This window comes from Nycticebus coucang, chromosome 6, assembly GCF_027406575.1.
Source record: "Nycticebus coucang isolate mNycCou1 chromosome 6, mNycCou1.pri, whole genome shotgun sequence".
Classification (NCBI taxonomy): domain Eukaryota; kingdom Metazoa; phylum Chordata; class Mammalia; order Primates; family Lorisidae; genus Nycticebus; species Nycticebus coucang.
In genome coordinates, this window is record NC_069785.1 from 103753535 (window position 1) to 103777611 (window position 24077).

Sequence of the window (24077 nt, forward strand, 5' to 3'; positions counted from 1 at the left end):
CATGAGTTGTCACAGGAAAAAGTAAGCGTGGAGAGCTAAGCACCAGGTTGGCTTGGAGAAGGGCCTTGGAGGATGGAGGAAGTCAGGCACAGTGGACAAGGGAGGAAGAGCTAGGCATGGGGAGAACACAGTGGGAAGTCAAACTGGGACGGAAGGAAGAAGGCTGGGATCCTTCCCAGACCAAGGAGCCTTTTATATTCCCATGCTAAGGTCAGGAAGATGATGTCACTGGGTGGAACCAAGTCAGTACGAGTGACCCCAGTAGGGCCAGTCAAGGCTCTTAGTGGTAATCAGGAGGGAGTAAGCAGCCCCAGGGATGGCCCACATGCTGCCGCCAGGACAGACCTCATTCTGCAGATGAAGGAGCGCCGGGAGCCCATGCACATCCTCATGGACGACTGCTGCCCTTCCTTCTTGACCGTCCCAGTCTTCAGGTCCAGGATGCGGCCTAAGAGACAGAGGACATGTGTGAGCTTCTGCCTTGGAGGGGGAGCTTGAGGGGATGGGGCAGCGTTCTCTATAGCTGCTCTGCCAAATGAGGACGGTGGGGGGTGGTGAGGGAGGGGGGTTGCACCAATTGTGTAGCACTTGGAATTCCCAACATTCTTTGGCAGGAAACTCGCTGAGTGATGAAATACAGCCTGCAATGCCTTGTTTTCTACCAGAGCCATCTACACTTGCCATCTGTGTGTGCAGGACTCCATCACCGCCAGTGGCTCCAACTTCCTTAATGTTAAATCCAGAACACACTCTTCCTTTATGTTATCCAACTGCTTTACTGAGCTTTATATGACCACATACTGCTTGCCTCTCAAACTGTCTTCTCTCCCCCTGGCTTCTGTGGCACCCTCAGCTACTCTCCTGTGCCCTTCCCCAAGGCTCCATTCTCAACTCCCTTTGCTCCTCATTCCACACAATCCCCATGTGCTTTTACCATGCTGAGAATCTAGATGCTGATGGACCTGCATCTACACCCCCATCTACACAGCCAGCCCCTCTGCTTAGCCCCAGCGGCTGACTGTGCCCTCCAAGGGCAGCTTCACCTACATTTCTCAAACCCTCCCCAAATGTCAGCAAGAGCATTGCCATCCACATGGAAATCTCAGTTGGAATCCAGACCTCTTCCCCGAGTTCCTCATCTCCCCCCTGCATCTGCACACATCCGTCCTTCCACCTCCCGCCTTGCTCCCACTTTGGAGGAACAAGTGCTGAATCTCAGCATGTCCCCAACCCCAAAAGGGCTCTGTGCCATCAACTAACCTCTTCCCACATACGTTTCTAACATCCCCCTCCCTACTATCTATTTCCTGCTGTATTAAACAGCATCAGAACTCTTTCAACTTAGGGAGAATACAAGCAAACACAAGGCTTTTGCTGGCCCTGAAGCTCCCATCCTCTCTGTCCACCTGCAGCCAGGTAGTTCTGTCCACACCCACTGCTCCCCTTCATACAGGCCCACAGCCACTGCTCTAGCCCAGGCCATATTTAATCAATGCTCTTTAGCCCATCCTCACCAGTGTCTTTGTCTTGGAACACTCTTGCCCTGGGACATCACTATCTCCAGCCTTTCTTTGCAGGCTGCCCCCATTGGCATCCCCAGGATGGGGCCTTGGCCCATGTCTCTCTTGCTTTACCCCGCCCCCCTCACAACCCCTGGAGACTCTTTGGACTCTATCACCTCCTTCCTGCATGGTGATGACATCATGATGTCCATCTCTAGTTGACAAAACCTCTCTCCTTTGACCAAAACATTTTAGTCAGGTTCCTCTGAGTCCCCTGTTTGACTAGGCCTGACCCTGGGCTTCCTTCTGCATCCTTGTAAAATCCAGTTTGAGGAGGAGTCCTGCCAAGTCAGAACTTTGGTATCTGACCACCCTCCAATTCTCTCACCCCGGCCAGCCTTCAGCAAGAATTCTGCTGAGCCAGTCTAGCAAGAATCTGCCTTACCCCTGGGGTTTCTTCTCAGTAAATACCTACTGCTCCCCACCCTGCTCCTTGGTTACAAACCTCCACTGTCCTTGATGGAGTTAAAGTTGGGGGCAATCTCTGTCCCCCACTGCGAGACCCTGTTGCAGTGGTCCCCATACCTCTCACCAGGGTCCCCTTAGAGAAAGTCTGCTTTGCCATCTTTAACCAGTGTCAGGAACCATTTCTCCTCCTCTTCCTCCACCTCCTTTTTTTTTCTTTTTGTAGATAGAGTCTCACTCTGTTACCCTGGGTATAGTGCCATGGCATCATAGCTCATAGCAATCTCAAACTCTTGGGCTCAAGCAGTCCTCTTGCCTCAGCCTCCTGAGTAGCTGAGACTTCTGGCATCCGACACCACACCCAGCTAGTTTTTCTATTTTTAGTAGAGATGGGGTCGCACACTTGCTCAGGCTGGTTTCAAATTCCTGAGCCCAAGCTATCACCCGCTTCAGTCTCCCAGAGTGCTGGGATTACAGGTGGGAGGCCCCGTGCCCGGCCAGGAATAATATCTTCTTAAGCACACTCAGAGACCTCTCTAGGCAGCTCCTGTAGGTCCAACTGTTTCTCGGACACCTCACTGACATCTTACATTTCACAGATCCAAAACCAAACTTGTCTTCCTATCCATAGCTGTCCTTTCTCTGTAGCTCCCTATCTTGCCACTGCCGTCAGCACTGCTTAGACCGTGGCTTCAGTCCTGACTCCTTCACTTCCTGTGGGTCCCTGGTCACAGGCCTGTGTGCTTCAGTTTCCTCACCTGTCACATGAAGACAGCAACACACAGTACTTCCCTCCTGCGAAGTTCTGTGAGCACCAGATGAGTCTGTTAACATTACAAAGTAACTACAACTAACTCTGACCTACAGAAAGTGCTCTATCAATGTTTATTTTAAAAAGTCACTCCAACCTCAGACCAGACACCAGAGGCCAACAATCCCACCCCCGAGTTCCTTTGGCCTGTGCATGCCCCACGCCTGGACCTGCTGCATTAGACCTGTCCTCCTCGTTCCTCTTCTGGATGGACGGCCACCACAGGGCAATCGTCCCGTCCTTTGGTCTCGCCCCCATCAACTCATCCTTTGCAGTGCTACCAGAATTGTTTACTTAAAGCACAAAAAATGATCAAGGCTTTATCACTGATGGGCCCCCAACCAAGCCTCACTGTTCCATGAAGAATGAGAGAGGAAGATTTCAGGATCATTATGATCCAACACACATAACTGTGTTCTGCACATCAGGAGGCAGGTGCTTGGCTGACTTAGAACAAAGGGTCATGTTACACTCCTCCCTGAAAACCTTTCGTGTTCTCCACTATGGACTGCCAGTGAAGTCCAAGTCCCACAAGCCCAGCATAAAAAGGCCTCTGAGGTCTGGGTGCTTACCCCACCACTCCCTGCCATACCACCAGGCCCCGACTGACGCATGGGTGTCTTCCCGATGTGCTGCCCTCTCCTCTCTGGGCCTTCCTGCAGCTCCCTCTGCCCTGAGCAACCTCCTTCCCTTTGCCTAACTCCTACTTTTTCTCACAACTTCACCAGAATGTTACCTCAGCTATCATCTTATAAATATTTATTTGACAACACAATGTGCTGGGCACAGGGAATTACACAGGCAAAGCCATTACATCCTGGGGCACAAGAGAGACTGGCAAAGCCATTATATCCTGGGGGCATGAGAGAGAGAACCAGACTAGACAGGCATACTGCAACCGAGAGGAGAGCTTAGAGCAAGGGAGCCAAGTCAGAGAGAGAGAGAGAGAGAGAGAGAGAGAGAGAGAGAGAGAGAAGCCAGAGACCGGCCCTCTGTGGTAGACAAAGTTCCATGGGGGTGGAGGGGGAAGGCTTGTCATTTTAAATAAAAAATCAAAAGAGGCTTGAAGAAGAAAAAGCCCCCCCCCCCCCAAGCCTGCATCCCTCTGCTCCACACAGAGGGAGGGGATGGAATGAGACTGTGTGTGAGACAGGGCAGTGGGCTCCCCTGTCTGCCTTCCTTGGGCTCCCCTGTCTGCCTTCCTTGGCCAGCCCCGTCTCTCTGTGCTGGAACTATCCAGCACTGCTGGTCTTGAACCAGGCCCGGTCAGCTCTCTCCCCTCAGCACCTGCGGCAGCCACGGGTCTCCACTGCCTGTCCTCACACACAGGCCAGGACCTCGCACTCCACAGAGACCAGTCCTCACCATAAATGCTGTGTGGGTCTCTAAGCCATTGAGCAGACCAGAACTCCAGGTGGGGGAAAGCCCGACCCTCAGTGTGCTGAGAGACCACTCGCTGCGGACGCTGTGCTGTCTGCGGCCCCAGGTTGGACACCTGTCTGTCTTCTTCACAGATGGCATCTTTTTACAGCCATGTTAAGAAAATTGCCACTTGCTTTATCATCTACCAAATGGCAAACCGTTTCAGCTGTGAAGCAGGCCAGCGTGAGGGTCTGTCAGATTCCAAAGTGTGCTCTGAAAATAAATCACAGCTGCAAAGCACAGGCGCAAGAGAACATGAGAAAATGAAAAAACACATTTCCATGCTCTGCGGCCATGACCCTGAGAGACAGCCTAGGCGTTTATTTCTCCGGTTTCTGTGGACACAATGAACCCCTTTCCACGGTCCTCTGGAATGAAAGCACAACAGACTTCACGTAGTGGGGGTGTTGCTGAAAGACTGTGTATAAATCAGATATCTGGCAAATTTCACAGCAGCTGAGACGTGTGAGGGCGAGTGGCCATCCCTTGCACTGGGCAATGAATCTCGCTGCCACAGAAAGCGGTCAGGGTCCCTCCCACAGCCCCAGTGCTTCCTGGGGCTCCCCACCAGAGAAGCACACCTGGAGGACTTGCTGCTGCTGTTCATCTTGCTCCTCATCTGACCTCTCCTGATCCACAGAAGCCCTGGTTTGCTTAGCACTTGGCTCTGGAGTCCTGCTGGTTCCCTGCAGGCATAATCAATCCTGTCAGGGCTGACCCCCACCACAACCTCATCCCCTGGGCCGAGAGAAGCGTTCTTTTGCAGTCCTGTCTCTGGTCTGGTCCCACCACACATCCATCCTGCTTTCCTTGGCCTCTGCCTAAACTACCAGCCACTCTGTCACCTCTGCTTTGGGGACTCTTCACCCCAGTGGGAGCCCCTGCTCCTCTCCTGCCAGCTCCCTCCATGATGTCCTCCAGAATGTTCACTCTGAAATAAGTCAGCTCCTTGCAGAAATTCTTTCCACTCAGCCCCCTGCCTGGACAGAAACCAGCCGGCCCTCCTTCCTGGCAGCAGCTCTCCGGGAGAGGAGGTGCATGCTCCCACGTCCCTCCTGCCATGACTTCTATTGCCCTTAGGACGCAGCCCCTTCACACCTGCACCTCCTGCTCCTTCCACACTCACTCACAGGCCTCCCTTCTTTGTCCCTGTGATCCTCCCAGCTCCGGATCCCTCCTCTCTCATCACCCTGGACGCAGCACAGCCCCTGTAGTCTCTCTGGTCAGCCCAGGACTTGCTACCATCCTACATGGCCTCAGCAACCATGAGGAAGGCCCAGCTACACTTAACAACTCCCTCAAGGGGCTCACTTTCCTTAATTTCCATCATGGTTCCCCTCTCCAGGGAGCCAGCCACACCCACAGCTGCACCTGGTCCGTGCTGTCACCTATCACTGCTGCTTCTGGAATTTTCCATTGGAATAGCCCTGTGCAACACTTTCTAATCCACAAATCCTGAGAGGACTCCCCTATTCTTTGAACTCAGAGAGAATCTAGTGTGTGACTCCTCGATGTTCTCTGAGTGCGGAAGCAACGAGCTTCCCTCTGTGGCTCTGGCACCCAGTCCGCAGAGCAATCAGGGTCAAGCTGCATGGCAGGCATTTTGTCAAAGGGGCCCTGGGAATCTCCCAACATCACCAGAAGCTGTAAAAGCAGATATTTTTCTGGCTTTGATGTACCAAAGAGAACCATTAGAAAGTTAATAAATTAATAAGAATCCTACTTTAAATGAAAAAGTGCCTGGCAAGTATCCCAGACGCAGCTGGCCTGTTGAGGGAGTTTGAGCAGGCACTTAATTTCTCTGCCTTTCAGTTTCCTCGACTGGAAAACAGGATCAGACATTCCTGCTTTAAACGGTTATGTGAAGATAGGAAAACTTACACATAAGAGGCCAATTAACCCATTAGAAAATTAGAGTATAAGTGACTGGCAGGCTCCTGGGTCTCCCGAGTCCAGCCGCCTACCCAGCCCTGCCTCCTGGCTGCTGCAGGGAGTCAGTCCAGAGTAATGCACAGAGCACTGCCCTGGGCTGAAAGATGGAGGAAGAACTTGATCTACTTATTCTTCTCTGGGACATGCTTTATTTTTAAAGTCTAAAACTAACATGGTCTTTTAAGAAAAGTCTCATACACATACACTCATTCATTCACTCTCAAGAGGTAAAAATCCCAGCTAATCTTCCCCAGAGAAAAGCACTGTGAGCATCTAGTGGGTTTCCTGTCAAGCTTCCTCTATGCGAGCCTACTCTTTATTTTAGTTAACTGAGCTCTCTTAGTATGTATTTTTCTACTTCATGTCATTTAGCATAAATTCATAAGGATTTCATCACTCACTTGATTGTAAAAGCTCTTTTAATGTTATTTTGAGTAGATAATTTACTGCTGGACATTTAAGTTGTTCCTAGGTTTTCTATGTGGCAAATAGCCCTTACAGTGAATATCCATGTACCTTTTTTTAAGGTTAAAAAAAAAAAAAGATATAAACCATCTTAGGATGTATTACCTCAAAGGGAATTACTACATTGAATAAGAAGAATATTTTTACATCTGTTAATACTAGTACCTTCTTCTCCCTCCAGAGCTCATAGGTAACTCTGCTGTCAACACATACACTGACACTCAGTTTTTCTACTCCATGAAACGAGAATAAGAATTATCATCCTCCCCACCTCAAAGTTTTAAACTGTACTTTTCTAAGATAGTTGAAAAGCATAAAATGCTTTAAAACAGAGGCCAGCAGACAGCCAAATATGGCCCACCGACTGTTTTTACAAATAAAGTTTTATTGGGAAATAATGATGCCCATTCATTTTTTGCCCCTGGCTACTTTCCTTTTACAATGTGACTGAGACTGTATGATCCACAAAGCCTAAAATATTTACTATCTGGCCCTTTACAAAAAAAGAAAGTATCTGCTGATTCCTTCTTTAGAAGAACAATCATAAAGATTTCAAGACAGAGCACATTTTTCTAGGGCACAAGGCCCTCCTGTAATTGTTTTGAGTAAGCTGATTTTTAAGTATTATTTTGGTCACTAGTAACTTTTTTAAAAAGAAGAATCAGAAGTTTTCCTTGGATAAGATCACAAAAGAAGGCTTTGTGCACATAAAAATGCTCCCCAGGCTACAAGAGAAATACAAATATAAATTAGAATTATTTCACCAAAAGAATCCTTAAGAAAACTGGAACATCTTATCTTGGTTAAAAAAGAAGGAAAACTAAGATAGCTAGGGAGAAAAACAAGAGAAAATGATTAGGAACAAAAGCAAAGAAAGAGATGGCCCCATGATGGACAATATTTGATGTGATTCCAAAAATGTGTGGTACCCTGAAAACAGGGGGTGGGGGGAGAGAGGGGCAGACGCTGGAAGATGCTTTGGTTGCTGTTCTAGTGACAACGTGTTCTCATTCTTAAAAGACTGACCCCAGGCATCACAGCAGCTGTGCACACAGGAAAAAAACCCACCGCAGGACAGGAATCCAAGCAGTGTGCCTGAGGCCTGTTCTGAACAAACTCTGGAGCCCTGAGCTGCATCTAGGAGTCTGGGAGAAAATGGGTTTCCCTCAGATTTCATTATCTCTAGCCTGCGTTTATAAATGGCTAAGGGCACAAATATGCCAATTCACAGGCTGCAGGCAAACCAGTCAAGAAGAGAGAACTCTCAATGGGCAGTGGAGTTGAGTAGGGACATCCATCTGCCCATTTCCTCCTCTTCCACAATACTTTCTTGAGAAAATGGAGAGTCAAAAAAGCAGGTATCATCTTCTTATAGTGCCTACCTCCCTGGCTACACTCATTGGTTGAGAGCTAGCTACCTTACACAATCTGGGCCAGCACGTCTCCCATCCACTGTCCATGGTGATTGGTCCAAGCCTAGCACATGATCCAGCTGGGACAACCAGAGCAGAATGTGACCTTTGCTATGGTTTCCCCTCTCTTCTTTGTAGGCATCTAAGCATGGCTCTTCCCATGCAAATGATTTAGCTTCATGGAAAACTGGGTCTAAGAGAATGAAACTGACTCCAAGAAAGCAGTGAAAATATTAAATAATGAAAAAGCACCCTCCTGATGTTCAAGTCTTCTGCACCAATAAATTGCCTTTTTTGTGCCTAGTTTCAGTTTCAGTATTGGTTCTCTCACTTGCAACCAAACAGCCCAGCCTAATACAACGCTCTGTGGTCTTTGACAGAAAAGGAAGGACAAGGGCATTAATTTTTTACTCACTGAGCTCTCTACCGAGGGCTAGGCATTCTGAAATGTTTCACATGTATTACAGTATTTTTTTTGATCTACATAACAACGCTAAGGTGTAGGTCATGGTAGGGAGAAAGGACGTAGGAGCCTCAGAGGGGAGAAACATTTGATCACTGATATGCTAAGGACTGCTGGGGCATAATGATCATAAAAAGCAGATTAACTTTTAGTAGGTTCAATTACTATTTTTGAATACTCTATGGATAATGCAAGTCCTGTTGCCTGTACCCTGGGCAGACATCCCCAACAATGCCCCTTTCTCAGCAGCCTCTGCTAGGCTGTATTCTTCCCATGAGGAAACCAAAATGCAGGCTGAGTAACTCAGCCCAGGCTGTCTCTCTGCTGAGGTGTGGGGAGTCAAGATCTGAACAAGGGCTGTCTGGTTGCAGAGTTCATACTTTTCATGGTATCAAATGCTCTGGGAAGCTTGGAGATTACTCCCCAAAGCCGAAAATATTAATAAGATAGCACCCACCAAACAGAAGCAGATGGGCAGTGAAGGGGACAGGAGGTCAGCCATCTGCAAGGGATTGTGGCCAGACTGTGGCTGTTTCAGGATCGGAAACCTAAACAAGAAAAAAATCTGCCTTTTCTTTTTTTTTTTTTTTTTTATTAAATCATAACTGTATACAATGATATGATTATGGGGCATCATACACTCACTTCATAAACCATTTGACACATTTTTATCACAGTGGTTAACATAGCCTTTCCGGCGTTATCTCAGTTACTGTGCCAAAACATTTACATTCTACATTTACCAAGTTTCGCAAATACCCCTGTAATATTCCTTCCTCCCTCCCTTTGTCTTCCTTCCTCCTCCCTTTGTCTTCCTTCCTTCTTTCCCTCCCTCCTTCCTTCCTTTCTCTCCTCTCTCTTTCTTTCTCCTTTCTTTTTCTTTCTTCTCATTTTTATTTTTTACTTCTCTTGTTTTTGTTACTATGTGTATTTCTTTATTGCTGTTCATATTTTCCTTTAGGTTTAGTAGAGACCTTCAAATCATTCCAGCTGGTTTCAGCCATTCCTAGGGGACTCAGAGGAGTGGGTTTGCATCCGTACTTGGGTAAAGTTATGGGAGGAGCAGCTCCCCTCAGGGCAGGCATGGCTGGAGTGATCACACACCCTTGGGTTTTTTTCACCTGGGACAGCCTAGCTTTTGCTTCCTGTCCCTGCATAGTTATTAGTGGAACCTCTTTTTACTCTCAAAGTACACTGATTTGTATGACAGATGACATATTATTTTTTAAAATTTATTAATAAATCACAGCTGTGTACATTAATGCAATCATGGGGCACCATACACTGGTTTTATATACCATTTGACATATTTTCATCACACTGGTTAACATAGCCTTCCTGGCATTTTCTTAATTATTGCGTTAAGACATTTATATTCTACATTTAGTAAGTTTCACATGTACCCATGTAAGATGCACCATAGGTGTGATCCCATCAATCACCCTCTCTCTGCCCATCCTTCCCCCTCCCCACCCCTCCTTCTCCCCCTTCCCCATATTCTTAGGTTATAATTGGGTTATAGCTTTCATATGAAAGCCATAAATTAGTTTCATAGTAGGGCTGAGTACATTGGACACTTTTTCTTCCATTCTTGAGATACTTTACTAAGAAGAATATGTTCCAGCTCCATCCATGTAAACATGAAAGAGGTAAAGTCTCCATTTTTCTTTAAGGCTGCATAATATTCCATGGTGTACATATACCACAATTTATTAATCCATTCGTGGATCAATGGGCACTTGGGCTTTTTCCATGACTTAGCAAATACAAATTGGGCTGCAATAAACATTCTGGTACAAATATCTTTGTTATAATGCGATTTTTGGTCTTCTGGGTATATACCTAGTAAAGGAATTATAGGATTGAATGGCAGATCTACTTTTAGATCTCTAAGTGTTCTCCAAACATCTTTCGAAAGGAATGTATTAATTTGCATTCCCACCAGCAGTGTAGAAGTGTTCCCTTTTCTCCACATCCACGCCAACATCTCTGGTTTTGGGATTTTGTGATGTGGGCTATCTTACTGGAGTTAGATGATGTCTCACAGTAGTTTTGATTTGCATTTCTCTGATGATTAAGGATGATGAGCATTTTTTTTTATATGTCTGTAGGCCGTGCTCCTGTCTTCAGAGAAGTTTCTCTTCAAGTGCCTTGCCCAGCCTGAGATGGGATCACTTGTTCTTTTCTTGCTAATACGTTTGAGTTCTCTGTGGATTCTACTTATTAAACCTTTGTTGGAGACATAACCTGCAAGTATCTTCTCCCATTCTGAGGGCTGTCTGCTTGCTTTACTTACTGTGTTCTTGGCTGTGCAGAAGCTTTTTAGTTTGATCAGGTCCCAGCAGTGTATTTTTGAAGTTGCTTGAATTGCCCTGGGGGTGGGGTGGGGGTCCTCCTCATAAAATATTCACCCAGATCGATTTCTTCAAGAGTTTTTCCCTGTACTTTCTTCTAGTATTTTTATAGTTTTATGTCTTAAGTTGAAATCTTTAATCCAGTGAGAGTCTATCTCAGTTAATGGTCAAAGGTGTGGGTCCAGTTTCAGTCTTCTACAGGTTGCCAGCCAGTTCACCCAACACCATTTGTTAAATAGGGAATCTTTTCCCCACTGAATGTTTTTAATTGCCTTGTCAAAGATCAAATAACTTTAAGTAGCTGAGTTAATCTCTTGGTTCTCTGTTCTGTTCCATACATCCACCTCTCTGTTTTTGTGCCAGTACCATGCTGTTTTGATCACTATAGATTTATAGTATAGTCTGAGGTCCGGTAGCATGATTCCTCCTGCTTTGTTTTTATTTCGGAGTAATGTCTTGGCTATTCGAGGTATTTCTGATTCCATATAAAATGAAGTATTATTTTTTCAAGATCTTTAAAGTATGACAGTGGAGCTTTAATAGGGATTGCATTAAAATTGTATACTGTTTTGGGTAGTATGGACATTTTAACAATGTTGATTCTTCCTAGCCATGAGCATGGTATATTTTTCCATTTGTTAACATTTTCAGCTATTTCTTTTCTTAGCATTTCATAGTTCTCTTTATAGAGATCTTTCACTTTGTTAGATAAACTCCCAAATATTTCATCTTCTTTGGCACTACTGTGAATGGAATACAGTCCTTGACTGTTTTTTCAGCTTGACTATTGTCAGTATATATAAAGGCTACCGATTCATAAATGTTGATTTTGTAACCTGAGATGCTGCTGTATTCCTTGATCACTTCTAAGAGTTTTGTAGTAGAATCCCTGGTGTTTTCCAGATATACAATCATATCATCTGCAAAGAGTGAAAGTTTGATCTCTTCTGACCCTACATGGATACCCTTGATCGTCTTTTCTTCCCTAATTGCGATGGCTAAAATTTCCATTACAATGTTAAAGAGCAGTGGAGACAATGGGCAGCCTTGCCTGGTTCCTGATCTGAGTGGAAATGCTTTTCATTTAACTCCATTCAATACGATATTGGCTGTGGGTTTGCTGTAGATGGCCTCTATTAGTTTAAGAAATGTCCCTTCTATACCAATTTTCTTAAGTGTTCTGATCATGAAGAGATGCTGGATATTATCAAAGCTTTTTCTGCATCAATTGAGAGAATCATATGGTCTTTGTTTTTTAATTTGTCTATGTGATGAATTATATTTATAGATTTACGTATATTGAACCAGCCTTGAGATTCTGGGATAAAACCCACTTGGTCATGATGTATAATTTGTTTGATGTGTTGCTGGATTCTGTTTGTTAGGATCTTGTTGAATATTTTTGCATCTATATTCATTAGTGATATTGGTCTATAATTTTCTTTTCTTGTTGGGTCTTTTCCTTGTTTGGGGATCAGGGTGATGTTTGCTTCATAGAACATGTTGGGTAGTCTTCCTTCTTTTTCTATATTTTGGAACAGGTTGAGTAATATAGGTACTAGTTCCTCTTTAAAGGTTTGGTAGAATTCTGACGTGAAGCCATCTGGTCCTGGGCTTTTCTTTTTAGGGAGATTTTGTATGGTTGATGCTATTTCAGAACTTGATATGGGCCTGTTCAACATTTCCACTTGATTCTGGCTAAGTCTTGGAAGGTGACGTGCTTCCACGTATTGGTCTATTTCCTTCAGATTTTCATATTTCTGAGAATAAAGTTTCTTGTAATATTCATTAAGGATTTTTTGAATTTCTGAGGAGTCTGTTGTTATTTCGTCTTTGTCTTTTCTGATTGATGAAATTAGAGATTTTACTCTTTATTTTCCTGGTTAGGTTAGCCAAAGGTTTATCTATTTTATTGACCTTTTCAAAAAACCAACTTTTTAATTTATTGATCTGTTATAGAATCCTTTTGTTTTCAATTTCATTTAATTCTGCTCTAATTTTGGTTATTTCTTTTCTACTGGGTTTGGTGTTGGAATGTTCTTCCTTTTCCAGTTGACAGATGACATATTCTAACAGTCACTCTTTGCAAGTAGCAAAGAAGGAACCAGTATGAGAGACTGACCCCATCCCAAGAAGGTTGAGAAACTTGGGCAGAGTCAAGGCCAGCTCTATAAGAATGAGTTAATACTCAGGTAGAGTCAGAAGACTCCATTCTTCCAAAGAAATGCTTTCCAAGAGCTCCAGATGGAGTGAATGAAGGCACCTCTTGTTCTGGCCTGAGCTGCCCTAAGGCTAACACTGTGCTTCAGATGTTCAACTTGTTGCAAACACTTAGAGACTAATGTTAAAAGTGAAATCACTACATGAATGTATTAGGGAGTCCATCTCCTTCCCCTTCTCTCCTAAAGCCTTTCTCTACACAGACCGCCTTTCTTCTTCACCCTGTCCTCAGCAAGGACACACTCATAATTATCTCCTCTGCATCACTCTTCTACCACTTCAAGTCTACACCTGGACATTTCATGGTCATGCAAGCTGTGTGCTTCTTGGGCAGGTCTGTGTCTTACTCCTCTGGAATCCCCTGTGACCCAGGAAATGCTGCTGCCCTAAACCAAATGCACCTGTATTAGTTTCTATTGCCATGTAGCAAATGGCCACAGATTTAGATGAACACATACTATTTAATAGCTCTCTGCTGAGGGTCTTATAAAGACAAAATCAAGGTGTTGGCTGGGTTGAGCTCCTCCCTGCAGGCTATAGAGAAGAATCTGCCTCTGAGCTTGTTTCAGTTGTTGGCAGAAGTCAGTTCTTTGCAGCTGGGCTATGGCATCCTGTGTCCTTGCTGGCTGTCAGCTAGGGGCCACGCCAGAAGGCCACTCATAGATCCTTGCTCATGACCCCCTCCAGCTTCAGTAAAGTTCCTTTTGTGCTGGGAATCGATCTGACTCTCCCTTCTGGTGACAGGATAAAAGTCTCTGCTTTTAAATGGCTTGCCTGTTTGGGTCACGCGGACTTGGATAATCTCTCTATATTAAAGTCAATTAATTTGAGACTAATTACATCAGCAAAATCCCTTTGCAGAAGTACCTAGATTAGTGTTTGCTTGAATAACCATGGAATGGGAACCTCAGGGGCCTTTTAGAGTACTGCGCACCATGGTTCCCATATCACTGTTACTTAGGCAGACGGCTTACCCCCCCTTCCCGGATTATAAACTCTGTCAACACAGCTGGCCAGGGGGTTGAGCCTCTCCATGCCTCCCAGGCCAGGGTGTGCCTCTCACGCACTGGCTCCCAAAGCTCTGTCAGGCCTCTCCAGACCTGCCATGGAGGCCTTGCTGTCATGACTGCTGACTGGCCCTATCACCACTGCTTACATGCTCCTAGGCGTGCCCCATGTGTCTCTCTCTCCCCCGTTCTCCAGAGGATCCTTGAAGATGTAGGACTAAGGCTTCTCTCTAAAAGAAGGAACTCCATCCTGCCTGGAGCCTAAGAGGGCAGTTGCTTTGACAGTAAAAATCCTGAGTAGCTGGTAGAGGCTGAGCTCCCACCAGCTTCTCAGCAACCAAGAGACAGCAAACACAGATCCTCCCCGAGCAGCATCATCAAGCAAAGTGGCACCAAGTGGCTCCAGGGGACATAAGAGGCTATTCCCACCTGACTGTGAAACCAGCTCGGCTGAGGTCTGGAGAAGAGGTCCACACAAGTGCACAGGCAGCACACAGCACACGGGGAGAGAAAAGGAGTGTTGGGGAGAGCTTCCTGTAGGAGGAGCCCTGGGAGCTTGGAGACATGGGGCTGTAGAAAAGGGTGCCTAGGCTAAGGGCTCAGAGCAGGTGTGGGAAGGTGGGGTGGGGGTCTAAGAAGAGGTAAAGTCCTGCTTGGCTGGGTTAGAGGCTGGAGAGGTGAGCTGGGGCCCATCCCCAGGGCTCAGAACCCCAGGAAGGCACAACAAGAAGCCAACAGTGGAGTCAAGCTTTCAAGACTGTTCAGTGGTTGCTCACACAGGCAGGAAAGCCAGAGACCTGAGCGGTTTAGGGAATGAGCCTCCCACAAACCCACCCAGTCCTCTGTGCTGTTGGTAATAAATATTGAGTGAGCTTTACAAAGGCCACATCACATTGTGAAAGCAAAACTCCTACCTCCCCAGAACTGCCTGGGGAAATTCACGTGATGTGCATTGCAAATATAAGAATAGCAATAATTTAGCTTTTAGGAGCATAAATAAGATTTGCATTCACATCCCATGTTTCTCATGTATCTGACACTCAGGGAAAGAGACAACTTACCATGAAGCCTGAGTGTCCAGTTATCTGGGGAGAGTGAAACTGCCTTTTATAAAATTAATAAAGGGCCACAAGGTGAGAACTGTGATAGGGGAAAAAAATATATATCTATATCTATATCTATATCTATCTATCTATCTATCTATCTATCTATATAAAAAGCAGCCATTGCTGCCTGGCTTGTTCTCCTATAACTGCTCACTACTCAGGAGTCACATAGCGGATGGTCACAGAGAATCATAGCTTTCTTTACTGTTCCCACAGATAACATCACCCTCATGAAACCCGAGGCTAGGTTTTGAGATGTCTTCCAGGCCCTGCATTCCAATGGAAAGGCAGGCCCACACACACCCGTAGCCCATACCAAGGGACTGACTCAACTAGTCTTGAGACCCCCACCCAAAATCCAACTCAGCAAAGTACAATTTCTACACTCCTGTGCTTCTGCCTGGAAACCAGCCAATTAGCACACCCAATTGCCTAGCCCTCTTCTCCTGCCAAACTATCTTTACAAACCCTTTCTTCCAAATTCTCAGGGAGATGGATTTGAGAACTTCCTCATGCTCCTGTGGCGTTAACCTCTTTCTCTGCGGTAGCCTCTGCTGCCTCAGTGTATTTATTTGGCTTCTTGAGCAGTGGGCAATGGGCTGGTTGGGCTGTAACAAGAGCAACAGTCTACACAGAGTGTGTGGGGAAGAAGAATCAGTCCACAGCAACAACATGTTCACCGACCTGAGTGGGACTCCTGGCTGACCCACTGAGTAAGGATAGATGTGTGGAACCACCCACCCCAGGCCTTCTCTTTCCTGACCAAGGAAGATGGCAGCTGAGGTTGGGTTAGGACTCTAATCTGTGGCCATGGAATAACAAAAGAAGAAAAAGCTCCCAGGGTGCCTGATTAGGACCGGCAAAAAGGACTAAGCCGGTGACTGACAGGCCCTGCAGACTCTGCCAAACAGTCTGCTTTGCATGTCAATCTCTCATATCCCCACCCCACCATCTGTGGAAGGTGTTAATGAGACATAACCAGGCAAGGAGCTGGCAGCAGGATGGTACACAGAGGGCAGCAACAATCTGCAGAGTGCGGCAGACAGATCATCACCTCGTGAGCAATGGAAAAACCAAACCTAGAACATGTGGGATGAATCCACACCACGGGGCAAGAACTCCAGCAAGCTGACAGCCCATGCCACCTCTGCCCTCAACAACGGCGCTCTCCCAGCTCTCCGAAAAGCTCTGGAATCTCCACAGCTCTTGGCATTCACATTCCCAGCGTGAGCCAGCATCACAGCACCCCTGCTACAGCCTGTTGCTCTGCTGTCCATTATAAAATCATCACTCTGCAGTCCCCCACCCTACCCCGTGGCCAGTACCTCTTCTGCTATTTAATCTGTAGATAAAAGTACAAATTCTTCATCCTGTTTAGAATATGCTGAAGTGTGATTTAAAAGAAATACATTCCTCTTGGGGTATCATGCTACAAAAATGCCAGAAATGCAAGCCTGAGGGTTTTAATTTTAACGGTAAATGATTAACCTTCCTCTGCTGGAGAAAGGCAGTTTGGTGTATGGCAAGAGCCCAGACTGACAGAGGGAGTTCAAGAAGGCCATTTCAGGTCCTGTCCTGCTCCCCCCAACAACATGACACTTGGCAATTTGCTAATGAAATGATTTCTAAAATATAGAAAACTAGCTGGAAAAATCTGCACCCATGCAGAAAAAACAGTGGAAGAGGCCTTAAATAGACCAGATAGACATTGCAGAATTTCTGCAAAAAGTGCTCCAGGGAAGGGCTGGAGATGAGTATGAGTAGCCCATGGTCCAACACACACGAGGAGCGACCTGCTTGAGAAGAACACAGGGGAGTTCCCAAAGGAATCTTTCAGAACCCCAAGCAGGAGGAGGACAGCAGAGAGTCAGGAAGCAGAGGGCGAGTGGCCCAGGGTCTGGACACAGAGGCGCCAAGCAGAAGCCTTCACATCACCCTGAAGTTAAGCAGCCAGCCCACCAGGCAGAGGGGGTGAGGCTGCTGCAGGCTACCTCTGAGGGGTAGAGTTCCAGGGAGAGCAATGGGCAATGGCCCTGCTAATTCAGGGGACTGTGACCAAAGCTCAGGGCTGCCTAAGCTACAGATCCTAGATAGCTGTACTCCCAATCTAGGAAAATTGAGTTTCTAAGAAATGTACAATAACTTTAACCATTTCAAGCCTTAGTAAATGTTAGGAATTTAGGATGGATAAAAAGTGTGTGTATGTGGGGGGGTGGGGGAATTGAATGCATGAGAAGACTCAGTCTGTTAAACAGAGGTGACCTGAAAAATAAAAACAGACACCACCTTACTTGCTATGCCGTGTCCCCCAAAGTCCACATGTTAGAAACTTAATACCCAATGCAACAGTGTTGAGAGGTGGGAACTTTATGAGGGAACTTTAATAGGCATAATTAATGGTATTATCACCAGAGTAAATTTGTTATAAAAGTGATAGTAAAGCATCACAAGAATGGAGAAGCAAGAATCTAATGTACTCAATTCTAATATGAAGGCAGTAGATGTGCTAATGCAAGGTGGTGGGTAGGGAAAGAAGGGAGCAGGCAGAAGGGAGGAGGGAGGGAGATGGGGTCATGGTGCACGGCACACCTCTTGGGAGTGGGACACAAGTATAAGAGGGACTTTACCTAAAAAATCAATTAGTGTAACCTAATTCTTTGTACCCTTAATGAATGTCAAACATTAAAAAAGAAGAAGAAGAAAACAAAAAGTGAGTTCAGCTGCCTCTCACCCCCTGGCTCTCTTGAGTTGGGAGGACACAGCATGAGGGTCCTTGCCAGATGTTGGCACTGTGCTCTTGGACTTCCCAGTCTACAGAACCATGAGCCAAATACATTCCAGTTCATGACAAATTAGTCAGTCTGCAGTGTTCTGTTATAGCAGCAAAAAACAGACAGAGGTCCTAAGAGACAGGAAAAAGAAAATACATGTATGTTGAAATACTAAATCTCACCAATATTTGAAAAGACCTTTCATAAATAAAAAGAGAATGACCTGAGGCCAGGACAGATCACTTTAGATGAAAAACACGATTTGAGAACAAACATCCAAATGAAAGCAGTAAACAGTAATTAAGTGTGCTGAAAGCTCAGTCAAAAAACTGTTGAGAAATTCTCCCAGAAATCACAGTAAAAGCAAAAGAAAAAGGAGGTGCATGTGATAAGCAAAAGGCCAAGATTCCCAGAGAACAGTCAGAACTGGGCCGGCAGAGCAGGTGGAGGAGAGGCATTCAAGGAAATATCCTAAGAACTTTCGCTTCCAACCCAAATGGGTAACAGGGAGAGGACAGATCTTCCCTTCTGAGACAGTTGAAACACATGACTAAATCCATAGAACAAAGTTCTCAAACACTGGACATCAGGCAGCAAAGGACAGCGATCCCTGAGAGACTGGAAAGGAAGATGAAGTTGGAGGACTAACACTCTCTGACTGAAGATGACAAAGCCACAGCGATCAAGACTCTGGGTCAGCGGAACAGCACAGAGAACCCAGACACAGACCCACACATGTGTATGTAGCTGATGTGCAACAGTAACTCAGCAGAGAAAGGATGAGTTTGTCAACAAATGTTCTGGAACAGCTGAATATCCAGATCTCCCTCTACCCCCAAACAAAAACAGCCCTGTTGTAAGGGTTAAATGAGAAATATTTATGAAGTCATTTCACATAGTATGTAAATATTAGTTCCTTCTCTCCTTGTATTCAGAGAAAACAATCTCCCCATTTCCCTCCCAGCAACCATAACAGTCCTTACATATAAAAATGCAAATCAGCATGCAAATCATGCTAATGTCCTTTCAGAGACTGCTTCTGGCCTACAAGTGAATTCTACAGGCCTAATGGTCCTCTCTGGCTGTCCCTGGCCTAGACTTTCTCCCTCAGCACCTTCCATGGCCCGCCTCACTACCCCAAACTTGCCAGTATCTTCCCTGCCACAAGGCCTTTTCACATGCTGTGCCCATGGCTGGGAAGTTCTTGACCCTGCTCCCTTACAAACCCACAAACTGCGAGTCCTCATTCACTCATGTCCCTTGGTTCTCAATTGACTTGTCATTTCCTCAGAGATGGCTTTCCTGCTCCACTCTCCCCTCCTTCACTCCTATCTGAGAACACACTGCCATTGTAATTCTGTATGCATTGTCCATTCACCCCAGCCACACTGAAGGCTCCCACATGGGTGGTGAATGTAACTGTCACATCCATTGGTGCATTTTCAATTTCTAGGACAGTGTCTTGTGCTGAATAACTATTTGTTTTTTTTGTTTTGTTTTGTTTTTTTATTCTTGGGGATTCATTGAGGGTACAATAAGCCAGGTTACACTGATTGCAATTGTTAGGTAAAGTCCCTCTTGCAATCATGTCTTGCCCCCATAAAGTGTGACACACACCAAGGCCCCACCCCGCTCCCTCCTTCCCTCTGCTTCCCCCCCATAACCATAATTGTCATTAATTGTCCTCATATCAAAATTGAGTACATAGGATTCATGCTTCTCCATTCTTGTGATGCTTTACTAAGAATAATGTCTTCCACTTCCATCCAGGTTAATACGAAGGATGTAAAGTCTCCATTTTTTTTAATGGCTGAATAGTATTCCATGGTATACATATACCACAGCTTGTTAATCCATTCCTGGGTTGGTGGGCATTTAGGCTGTTTCCACATTTTGGCGATTGTAAATTGAGCTGCAATAAACAGTCTAGTACAAGTGTCCTTATGATAAAAGGATTTTTTTCCTTCTGGGTAGATGCCCAGTAATGGGATTGCAGCATCAAATGGGAGGTCTAGCTTGAGTGCTTTGAGGTTTCTCCATACTTCCTTCCAGAAAGGTTGTACTAGTTTGCAGTCCCACCAGCAGTGTAAAAGTGTTCCCTTCTCTCCACATCCACGCCAGCATCTGCAGTTTTGAGATTTTGTGATGTGGGCCATTCTCACTGGGGTTAGATGATATCTCAGGGTTGTTTTGATTTGCATTTCTCTAATATATAGAGATGATGAACATTTTTTCATGTGTTTGTTAGCCATTCGTCTGTCGTCTTTAGAGAAGGTTCTATTCATGTCTCTTGCCCATTGATATATGGGATTGTTGGCTTTCTTCATGTGAATTAATTTGAGTTCTCTATAGATCCTAGTTATCAAGCTTTTGTCTGATTGAAAATATGCAAATACCCTTTCCCATTGTGTAGGCTGTCTCTTTGCTTTGGTTATTGTCTCCTTAGCTGTACAGAAGCTTTTCAGTTTAATGAAGTCCCATTTGTTTATTTTTGTTGTTGTTGCAATTACCACGGCAGTCTTCTTCACGAAGTCTTTCCCCAGGCCAATATCTTCCAGTGTTTTTCCTATGCTTTCTTGGAGGATTTTTATTGTTTCATGCCTTAAATTTAAGTCCTTTATCCATCTTGAATCAACTTTTGTGAGTGGGGAAAGGTGTGGGTCCAGTTTCAGTCTTTTACATGTAGACATCCAGTTCTCCCAACACCATTTATTGAATAGGGAGTCTTTCCCCCAAGGTATGTTCTTGTTTGGTTTATCAAAGATTAGGTGGTTGTAAAATGTTAGTTTCATTTCTTGGTTTTCAATTCGATTCCAAGTGTCTATGTCTCTGTTTTTGTGCCAGTACCATGCTGTCTTGAGCACTATGGCTTTGTAGTACAGACTAAAATCTGGTATGCTGATGCCCCCAGCTTTATTTTTGTTACAGAGAACTGCCTTAGCTATACAGGGTTTTTTCTGGTTCCATACAAAACGCAGAATCATTCTTTCCAAATCTTGAAAGTATGATGTTGGTATTTTGATAAGAACGGCATTGAATAGGTAGATAGCTTTGGGAAGTATAGACATTTTAACAATGTTGATTCTTCCCATCCATGAGCATGGTATGTTCTTCCATTTGTTAATATCCTCTGCTATTTCCTTTCTGAGGATTTCATAGTTTTCTTTATAGCGGTCCTTCACCTCCTTCGTTAGGTATATTCCTAGGTATTTCATTTTCTTTGAAACTATGGTGAAGGGAGTTGTGTCCTTAATTAGCTTCTCATCTTGACTGTTATTGGTGTACACAAAGGCTACTGACTTGTGGACATTGATTTTATATCCTGAAACATTACTGTATTTTTTTATGACTTCTAGGAGTCTTGTGGTTGAGTCTTTGGGGTTCTCTAAGTATAAGATCATATCGTCAGCAAAGAGGGAGAGTTTGACCTACTCTGCTCCCATTTGGATTCCCTTTATTTCCTTGTCTTGCCTAATTGTATTGGCTAGAACTTCCAGCACTACGTTGAATAGTAAAGGTGACAGAGGACAACCTTGTCTGGTTCCAGTTCTAAGAGGAAAAGCTTTCAGGTTTACTCCATTCAGTAAAATATTGGCTGTGGGTTTGTCATCGATAGCTTCAATCAGTTTTAGAAATGTGCCACCTATGCCTATACTCTTCAGTGTTCTAATTAGAAAAGGATGCTGGATTTTATCAAATGCTTTTTCTGCATCTATTGAGAGGATCATGTGATCTTTATTTTTGCCTCTGTTAATATGGTGGATAACGTTTATAGACTTGCGTATGTTAAACCAGCCTTGCATCCCTGGAATGAAGCCTACTTGATCATGATGAATGACTTTTTTGATGATAAGCTGTAATCTATTGGCTAGGATTTTGCTGAGAATTTTTGCATCTATATTCATGAGTGAGATTGGTCTGAAATTCTCCTTTTTGTTCAGGTGTTTTCCTGGTTTTGGTATCAGGGTGATGTTTGCTTCATAGAATGTGTTGGGGAAGATTCCTTGTTCCTCAATTTTTTGGAATAATTTCTACAGTACAGGAATAAGCTCTTCCTTGAAGGTTTGATAGAATGTTGGAGTGAAGCCATCTGGACCAGGGCATTTTTTGGTTGGAAGATTTTTTATTGTTTCTTTGATCTCAGTGCTTGAAATTGGTCCGTTCAGGAGCTCTATTTCTTCCTGGCTGAGTCTAGGGAGAGGGTGTGATTCCAAATATTGATCCATTTCTTTCACATTGTCAAATTTCTGGGCATAGAGTTTCTGGTAGTATTCAGAGATGATCTCTTGTATCTCTGTGGGATCAGTTGTTATTTCCCCTTTATCATTTCTGATTGAGGTTACTAGAGATTTTACTTTTCTATTCCTCGTTAGTCTGGCCAATGGTTTATCTATTTTATTTATTTTTTCAAAAAACCAACTCCTTGTTTCATTAATTTTCTGAATGATTCTTTTGTTTTCAATTTCATTGATCTCTGATTTGATTTTGGATATTTCTTTTCTTCTACTGAGTTTAGGCTTAGATTGTTCTTCTTTTTCCAATTCCATAAGATCTCTTGTGAGATTGTTGATGCGCTCTCTTTCTGTTTTTCTAATGTAGGCATCTAAAGCGATGAATTTTCCTCTCAAAACTGCTTTTGCAGTATCCCACAGGTTTTGGTAGCTTGTGTCTTCATTGTTGTTATACTCAAGGAAGTTAATGATTTCCTGTTTTATTTCTTCCTGCACCCATCTGTTATTCAACAGAAGATTGTTTAATTTCCATGCCTTTCGGTGGGGTCGAGCATTTTTGTTAGAGTTGAGTTCTACCTTTAGTGCCTTATGGTCTGAGAAGATACAAGGTAAAATTTCAATTCTTTTGATTCTGTTGATATTTGTTTTGTGACCCAGGATATGATCAATTTTGGAGAATGTTCCATGGGGTGATGAGAAGAATGTATATTCTTTATCTTTGGGATGGAGTGTTCTATATGCGTCTATCAAGCACAGTTGTTCTAGGGTCTCATTTAAATCTCTTATATCCTTGTTTAATTTCTGTTTAGAGCATCTGTCCAGCTCTGTAAGAGGAGTGTTAAGGTCCCCTGTTACTATGGTATTATCAGATATCATATTGCTCAGACTGAGTAAGGTCTGTTTCAAGAATCTGGGAGCATTTAAATTGGGTGCATAAATATTTAGAATTGAAATGTCCTCTTGTTATATTTTTCCCTTAACCAATATAAAGTGACCATCTTTGTCTTTTTTGACTTTAGTTACTTTAAATCCACATGTATCTGAAAATAAGATTGCAACTCCTCTTTTCTTCTGAATTCCATTTGCCTGAAAATTTGTCTTCCAACCCTTGACTCGGAGCTTGAATTTGTCTTTTGAAGCCAGGTGTGTTTCTTGCAGACAGCAAATGGATGGCTTGTGTTTTTTAATCCAGTCAACCAATCTATGTCTCTTCAGTGGGGAATTCAAGCTATTAACATGTATTGAGATAATTGATAAGTGTGGTAGTATTCTATTCGTCTTATTTTGTGAGAGTCCATTGCTTAGTTTTATCTTTTGCATCAGTGTGGAGGTTAGGTTCTGTCCTTTAATTTCTGAGTTCTTACTTTACTGCTGATCCCTTGTGGTGGTCCATGTGCAGAACAGGTTGAAGTATATCCTGTAGAGCTGGTCTTGTTGTGGCGAATTTCCTCAATGTTTGTATATCCGTAAATGATTTGATTTCTCCGTCAATTTTGAAGCTTAGCTTAGCAGGGTACAGAATTCTGGGCTGGAAATTGTTCTGTTTAAGTAGATTAAAGGTAGATGACCATTGTCTTCTTGCTTGGAAAGTTTCATTAGAGAAGTCTGCGGTCACTCTGATGGATTTGCCCCTGTAGGTCAACTGGTGCTTACTCCTGGCAGCTTGCGGAATCTTTTCTTTTGTCTTGACTTTGGACAGGTTCATCACAATGTGTCTTGGAGAAGCTCGGTTAGAGTTGAGGCGACCTGGGGTCCGATAGCCCTCTGAAAGCAGTGTGTCAGAATCTTTGGTGATATTTGGGAAATTTTCTTTTATAATATTCTCTAGTATGGCTTCCATTCCTCTGGGGTATTCTTCTTCCCGTTCTGGAATTCCTATAACTCCTATGTTGGAACGCTTCATAAAGTCCCATAA

At 44.3% G+C, this 24077-nt stretch overlaps 1 protein-coding gene across 7 annotated transcripts in view; it reads right to left on the reverse strand.

Annotated features, from left to right (window-relative positions):
* The window catches only part of ARNT2 (aryl hydrocarbon receptor nuclear translocator 2), a 215536-nt gene that overhangs the window by 96678 nt on the left and 94781 nt on the right, over window positions 1–24077 (reverse strand). For all 7 annotated transcript variants that reach the window (XM_053593527.1, XM_053593533.1, XM_053593530.1 and 4 more), the window contains one exon: window positions 346–448. In XM_053593527.1, the coding sequence (XP_053449502.1) occupies window positions 346–448 (103 nt within the window). The remainder of the gene's footprint in view (window positions 1–345; window positions 449–24077) is intronic.